Raw genomic sequence first — 8,082 nt, 5'->3', positions numbered from 1 at the left:
CTCCTTGTCTAAGGCCCCTACCTCCTTTAAAGAAACCTTTAATCTCACCATTTATGCAGATTGAAAATGAGGATTTAGAAACACACTGCATAATCCATTTGACCATATTAGCATGAAAACCAAAATTAACCAATATATCTTCCAAAAATTTCCAATTGACTGTATCATAAGCTTTTTGAATATCAATCTTTAAGGCACATCTTTTAGCTCCTCTAGACCTATTATATCCTTTGAGCACTTCTTGAGCCACCAAAATGTTGTCATGAATAGCTCTACCAGGAATAAAGGCACTCTGATTACAGTCAACTAGCTTATCCAGACCACTTTTAATTCTATTAGTAAGAATCTTGCTTATACACTTATAAAGAACATTGCAGCAAGCTATAGGTCTAAATTCAGAGACTTTACTTGGAACATCAATCTTAGGAATAAGGGCAATAAGAGTAGCATTGACCTCTCCTAATAACTGCCCAGTTTCAAAAAATTCCTTAATTGCCTCACAAATATCCTTACCAACAATACCCCAAGCTTTTTTAAAGAACATAGAAGAGTACCCATCAGGTCCAGAGGCTTTATTGACATCAATATCAAAAATAGCAGTTTTAATTTCTTCATCAGTAACAGATCTAACCATGAATTCAGCTTCTTCTACACTCAATTTATTGATGAAAATATCCCCCAGACTACTTATAGGAGTGCAGTTACTAGTCACACCCAAAAAATGTTGAAAATGCTTAACAAACTGATCAGGAACTTGGTCACCAAAGTATCTTATACCATTTTCATCACATATACTATCAATTCTACTTTTTTGAGCTCTAAATTTCAATATGCTATGAAAAAATTACCTTAGCTTTTTGTTGAAGCAGAATAAGCTCATCTTTCTTAGCTTTCTCATACTCATCTAATACTTGAATGGCTTCAGCTTTGATATCTTGATCATGAGGATTTTTATTAACTTTAAATTGACAACTCTTCAGATTATCCCTAAGCTCCTTAGTCTTTAAAAACACATTACCCTTAGCCCAATTAAGCTGCTTCAACTCTCTTTTGAGACCTTTAAGCTTAGACACCACCTGATACATTTTATGGCCTTGCACATGCACATGCACATCCCACCCTTTTTTAACAGTAGACATGAACTCATCCATCTCAGCAACATGATTCATGAATCTAAATGATCTTTTCTTTTTTTTTCAACCCTTTGAGAATATTAAAAATAGCTGGACTATGATCAGATGCAATAAAAGGAAGAAATATACCATGAGCTTGAGGAAACATTGAGATTTAATCCTCATTACACAGAATTCTATCCAATTTTTTCAAAGTCCCACAAACAGGGTTCTTAAGAGACTTAGTCCATGTGAAGAAACATCCAGAACACCCTAAATCATCAACTTCAATGTTATTGATGAGATCATTAAACTCATTCATCTCCTCAGTGGAATGAGAACATCCATTACTATGTTCATTAGCATATCTGGTAATGTTAAAATCACCCATAATAACCCATGGATAACCTTGTGAAATTGAGCAGTGATCCCTAAGATCTTTCCATAGATTATGCCTTTCTTTCCCACTATTACTTGCATAAACATAACTACAATACATCTTAATATTGCAATCCACAGATTCTATCAAACAAAATATCACTTGTCTAGTGATCTGCAATACCATAACATTCATCATATTATGATCCCATCCTAACATAATCCTACAGCTGTTAGGACTCAAATAACAATTAGAAACCCATTTCCACTCCTTAAACACATTATTACCCACCTTACCAACACTATCAGGCTTGAGATGAGTTTCTAAAATAGCACAAACATACACTCTTTCTTCAGAAATAAACTTTTTAACTTCATTCTGCTTATCTATATTGCACATTCCTCTAATATTCCAACTAGCAATCTTGAAATCCATAATTGTTAGTAACTTTCTTTCAGGATGTCTGGACCTTTCCCAATCAATTCATTAGCACCCACACTAGTGGAAGCATTCACTTCATCACCAATAATATCCTCATCACTATCAGTGAGTACAGCATACTTATTCATACTCTGTGTTAATTTACTGTTAGCAGAGTCATTGAGTCTCCATTTCTTAGGACTATCTGAAGTACCAATTTATAACAACCCTCATATTTCCATGCCTGAATTGACTAATTTGACTATAGGGTTGTTATCCATACGTAATATATAATTAAATTTGACATTGATCAAATATTTATTTTTAGTCGACACTTTTTGTTAACTAAAGTTTACACTAATTATATAAAATAACTTTAGTTAATATTAATGCGTATTATATTTAAAACTATATGTAACATAATTATTAATTAAATGATAAGTTATTTTAATCATTATATATATTTTTAGCTTATAAAAAAATAAAAATAAAAAGAAATAAGATTTTTTTTATAAATTAAATAATGAGCCCATGAATTTTGACTAAATATTTTCAAAAACAAAAACTTATTAAAAACATTTTTAACATGTTTTTATTATTTTGTCAAAATTGGCACCTTTATTTTATTATTTTTTTTTCTTTTCACCAACTATTTTTTACCTATAAATACATGGCTCCTCATTCATTTTTTCTTGCCAAACACAAAAACTTAAGTTATTCTCTCAAAACCTTGAAGAAAATTTGAGGTACTTTCTATTTTTATTAAAAAAAATTTCAATATTGTCATTTATATTTATATTTATTGTATATTCTTTGTAAAATTCGAAATTAATTATGTTTATATGTTATAATTAGTATTATAAGTGTTATGATGCATAAAAATAATTTTGATAATTTATGGAATATTATTTATAATTAAATACGAATTATGTAGTGTTTAAACGTAAAAACAATGTAAAATTCGTAATAAATACTTTTAACCAAAAATAAAATATATATAATTTATTTCTGAGTTTTTAAAACTTATATAGATCTTAAAAAATTATAAAAATAATTACTTGGGTCGAATTGGTATTTATTATATAATTAAACTCTATTATTATGTAATTCGAAGGTAAATTAAGAATAAATATAAAATAATAAAAAATATTTTTTTATATATTTTTTTACAGGTTATTAGACTGATAGAAACTTATAAAAATTATAAAAATAATTATTTGGGTTTATTTAGTAATTATGTAGAATTAAAATTATTTTGTGAATACATTAAGGGTAAAAACAAAAATAAATACAAAAATATAATAAAAACATTTTCTTAAATTTTTCTACTAATCTATATGATTAACTAAGACTATAAAAATTATGTATGTAATTTTTAGATATTTAATTTATTATTTAGACATTTTTGAATAATGTTCGATTAATAAAACACTATTATTTTTGAAGTAATTTAGGTATTTATTTAAATGTAATTATATTTAATATATATAAGACATACTAAGGTATAATAACTAAATATTAAATAAAACTTAAGTTATATTATCACATATATAATTATTAAGTACATTAATAATTCGTTGTGTGTATACACCTAAAGTGAAGGTTAATAAAGATAATGTATAATTCATGTGAACTTCATCGCTACTCACGGTCGTAAGTGAATGATGTTTAGGTTGCAATTTATGGGTAAGCTTGTGGATCTCGAATGCCATGACTTAGATTCTGGTCAAGAATCCTGGGCCCCCGGTTACATCTGGTCATTTCTGACTTATTTGATAGCAACGAAGTTTGAGTAGAGTTGTACAACATCTTGCTAAAGATTAACCCGAACTTTCTAAAATTGGAAAATTACTATAAGTGGAAATTTCCATAAATAGTAACCTTCCGAAAATGGAAATTCTTTAGTGAACCATTACTATCAATATAGTACTATATACTATTGTCTGTTAGGCAATGTCTGATCATACGTTCTATCTCTAGGTTGAGATCTCGGTCACGTCCTTCCGTTCAATTCTTTCATGTGCTACTAAGGTGAACTTCATAGCCCCCCTTTTTACTGTTTCATAACTGTTTTATAACTTTTGGGGTGAGACACATGCTTTCTTTATAACTCTTTTACGCTTAGACACAAGTACTAAATTGTTAACTATGCTGTCATGCTTTGATTCATGCTAAATCCATACTGTAATATCGTTAATTACTACGTTTAAATGCAAACTTAATTATTGTGAGTAGGCCTATTGAGAGTAACGTCTCTAACCATTCGACCGTTGGTCTTTGGTTACATAATAATGATTCCACGACACTGACAGTACAAGGTGTCATAGGGTAAACTTGTTTAGTAGCGATATTACAAACTTTACTTATCTTAGAATGCCGAGCCAACCTAAGAACTCTGCTCACTTTCCTAAGTACTATTCAATTCTGCCACCACATTTAAATGCGACACCGTTCTCGACATTCCTATGTCATCTATCATAGTTTTGTGTATTACATATGTATTACATGAAATATTATCCATGATTTTTAAAACTCCTATATTTGTTACTATTCATACTCAAACGTATATAACCTCCTTGTTATATCACGTACCTATATGCTTTATGCCTTTATGCATCGGTTTGTGAACGGAAAATGTCATTGAGTTATCTCAAAGACATTATAATGTCATCACTACTCATATTCATTACTTTTAAATCTTTGATTTCTCGTTATTTTTTTATCATTGAATTTTCTTGACGGATGGCGTCTACGAAACTCTAGAATAGAAGGGTTTGGATTATCGATTTAAAGGATCCTATAGCTCAAGCCGTAGACCTGAATAGGCCATTACGAATTGAAAGTCTTTAATCGAAAGATTATCAGATTACATACTTATCATTTTATGATCTCGACACGTCATACTGCTATTATTGGAGTATAGACACATCATATCTTATTATATCTTATCATATCTATCTTAATAGACTTTGTCTAACACTTTTTCTAAATTTCCTCCGTAAATTACGAAAATCTTTTTGCTATATATACGTATATCAAGAAGATAAATATATCATTCAATATTCAACACTCATCTTATAACAAAAACCCTTATTCCGATCAGATAATATGGATTTCTCACTTGATTCCTTGAACTCCTCAAGCTCTAATGGCAGCGTAACCGGAATGAACCAACCAATTAGTCATCACCTTTTCTAGATGAATTGGGGGTGGGTTCGTAGTCTACTTAATCAATGGAGAAGTGAAGAAGGTGATCCTTTTCACCCACCACATTGCCCTATTGGCGAAGAACCTGAAGCACTTACCGGCGAACCCGTTCGGAACACTATTTTCACCCTCATTTCCAGGATATCCCGTCACGAATATATAATATCTAGAATTTCAGATCTTATTCATCCCCTTGTCCGAACCGCCAATCATTCCGGAATAATAGAAGAAGTCAACGAGCTTCGCGCTCGAGTAGTGGCTTTGGAAAATATGGTGCAAAACCTACGAGCACCAGCAGCAGCACCAGCAGCATAACCAGCACCACCAGTACCATCAGCATCACCGCCAACAGTATCAGCTTCACCAACAACAACATCTGCATTCCACGCCTCAACATCACACTCAGTACCTCAAACATTAACATCATACGCTCCATAGATACCAAGGAATATTAGTAATAATGAGTTAAGATGTATTGACTTATTCTTTCTGAAGAATTATATATGTATACTTTATATATATATGGTTTGGAACAATAATAAATATTTTCGTACTAAGCTATTACGTGTGAATCTTAACTAGTAAATACTACTCGGATAATTTATATCACTAATATGCTATGATGTACATCCTTCGTTAATGACTTAACAATCGTTAATCACTGCTTCAGCACACTAAACTCCATTTTCATAATAAATCAAGTGTATTATTCAAATACATGTTTGATTTTACACTTCTATTTTCGATGTACTCAAAACTTTCTAGAAAACATTATTCGTGCCTTGTAAATTTCACAAGAAATCTACGAGCACCAACATCATATACCGAGATATATCAATAACAATGAACGATGAAGTATTGATTCATAACTTCATTAGCGAAATATTTCGCGACAATTATTAAATCTCTAAGGTTTTGGAGATTATTAATTCTCATTTCAACCGTAAATCAAATGAGTTTAATATTATATTAACTCATTAAATCCATGATTACATCTGAAAGAAAATATATATGTACGTATATTTTCATAAAGATTGTAATTAAATATTCTGTTGTACAAACTATTGACGGTGAAAATATTTTAACGGGTAGGTAATACCCGAGAAATATTTATATCTCACATTAATATGTTACACCGTACATTCTTCAATTCTGATTCAACAGTCATTAACTATACTACTTACATCCACATATGTATCCGTTCACTAAAGAACAACCATTTTCATACAAATTCAAATACATATTCTGATTTTGGCATATCGGAATTTAAGTAAAACTTTAGCAAGTGTTATCTTCTTAAAGATCACTACATTCATGAATTATATTCATTCATATTCTATGATGAATTATCACATCAAACCACCGAACTTACCATTCCTTACTTTTGAAAATCACAAACATTTCTTCGTCAACTGTTAGATCCATTGATGGATGCATCTTACGCTTAAACACTTCAAATTCAAAATTTTTGAAAACATCCTTTGAATCTTGACGATCACAATCAGTGTTCAATCATCTAAAAACGAAATTTCTTGAAACCATCTCAGATTGATAATCGACGATTCAAATATGGCTACATTAAATGCAGAGGAAACAGCAAAATTGTAGATGGCCTAAATGGCCAGGAGTTTGATGATAAAGAATGGGGTATTGGGAACGCTCGATAGAAAATTTGGTGTTGAAAAACGGATTGAGAAAACCATGAAGGAGACCGTGGACAAATCACAAGGATTAAACCTGTAATCAAAGAATCTAGATGATTCGATTTCTGATGAAGATCACAAAAGATCTCCTTACGCATTCTAAATCCTTATAGAAGAATTTTTCTCGTTATCATTTGATCTTAGAAAATTCTAAGATATCATCGTATCTTTCGTTATAAATATCCTCCATATTTCTGAAGATACATTCATAACTACTCTTGTCCGAAATTATTTATCACTTCGCACTTTCTGTGTTACATAATAAAGGAAACTGTTTTATTTTCTATATTTCTATAACATACAAGTTTAAATTTTGAATGATTTGAGGTAGTGTTGGGAATTGAAGCATGAGTTAGTATAATATAATGATGTCAGGCCAACGTGATTACATTACAGTAAGTCATGCTAAATTTTTAATGGAAGATGATGATTCATAGACTTTATAATCATTATTTGCCATGTTACATGACTTTTACATTCTACTTAACCTCTGAACATATCAAGAACATATATTCTTGATAGTTCTATCCTTAGTAATTCTAGTAATTTGACAAATCAAATCGTGCTATTACCTTTCCTTCTGCTTTGTATATTATGTGTAGCGACAGATGGGGTAGAAACCCACCCAGTGCCTTTCCAGCTAACCGCTTGGTGACCACTGAGTGTACCTCAGACACTGATTTTACGGCCCGCATTTCTGCCAAACTGCCAACCCTCAAATTCCAAGGGATCGCAAGGGGTAAGAGCCAATGCTTCGTCACAGGTAACACTGTGAGAACCCCCTCTACGATTAACCCGCCAAAAAGCATAGTCCGTATGAGTGCCCGGCCTGACAGCCGGCGCGCGTGACTACCTTTACAGCTAAGGTTAAACCAGCTCTGATACCATCTGTAACGACCCGACCAAAATCGTCATTGACGGCGCCGCTAACTGAGGTCCCGTTACGTGGTCGTAGTCCCTATATGAGACTCGTTTGACCAAAATTATGTCGCATTCATTTGAAAAGTACAAGACTTGCAAAGTAAGTTTACAACCGTTCGACAACAAGTCTAAGTTTACAAAAGTTATAAAATATAAATGAAAGAACTCGCGACATAATTAGTTTAAAAATCACAGTTGCTATAAATAGCGTAAGTATGTAGACAAAAGTTTAAATCCAAAAGTGTTATCCCTAGAGCATGCATGCACGGTTGACTCCAATCAAGTAATCAAAGAATGCGGAAGCGTGTAACAAATAGCCATGTATAAACCTGAGAAAACA

The 8,082-nt window shown here is 31.6% G+C and overlaps 1 protein-coding gene across 1 annotated transcript; it reads right to left on the bottom strand.

Annotated features, from left to right (window-relative positions):
* Positions 1 to 1,287: 1,287 nt before the first annotated feature.
* On the bottom strand, positions 1,288 to 1,926 carry LOC139844620 (uncharacterized). Its single transcript, XM_071834851.1, has one exon. The coding sequence runs from the start codon at positions 1,924 to 1,926 to the stop codon at positions 1,288 to 1,290; it is 639 nt and encodes a 212-aa protein (XP_071690952.1).
* Positions 1,927 to 8,082: the final 6,156 nt, after the last annotated feature.

Source organism: Rutidosis leptorrhynchoides, chromosome 1, assembly GCF_046630445.1.
Source record: "Rutidosis leptorrhynchoides isolate AG116_Rl617_1_P2 chromosome 1, CSIRO_AGI_Rlap_v1, whole genome shotgun sequence".
Lineage (NCBI taxonomy): Eukaryota > Viridiplantae > Streptophyta > Magnoliopsida > Asterales > Asteraceae > Rutidosis > Rutidosis leptorrhynchoides.
Note: the sequence above shows the minus strand (reverse complement) of the source record. Positions and strands in the feature narration are given on the sequence as shown.

What these genes read in the sequence shown, in the direction of transcription:
- LOC139844620 (XM_071834851.1), bottom strand. Translation starts at nt 1,926, where the DNA reads ATGGATTTCAAGATTGCTAGTTGGAATATTAGAGGAATGTGCAATATA.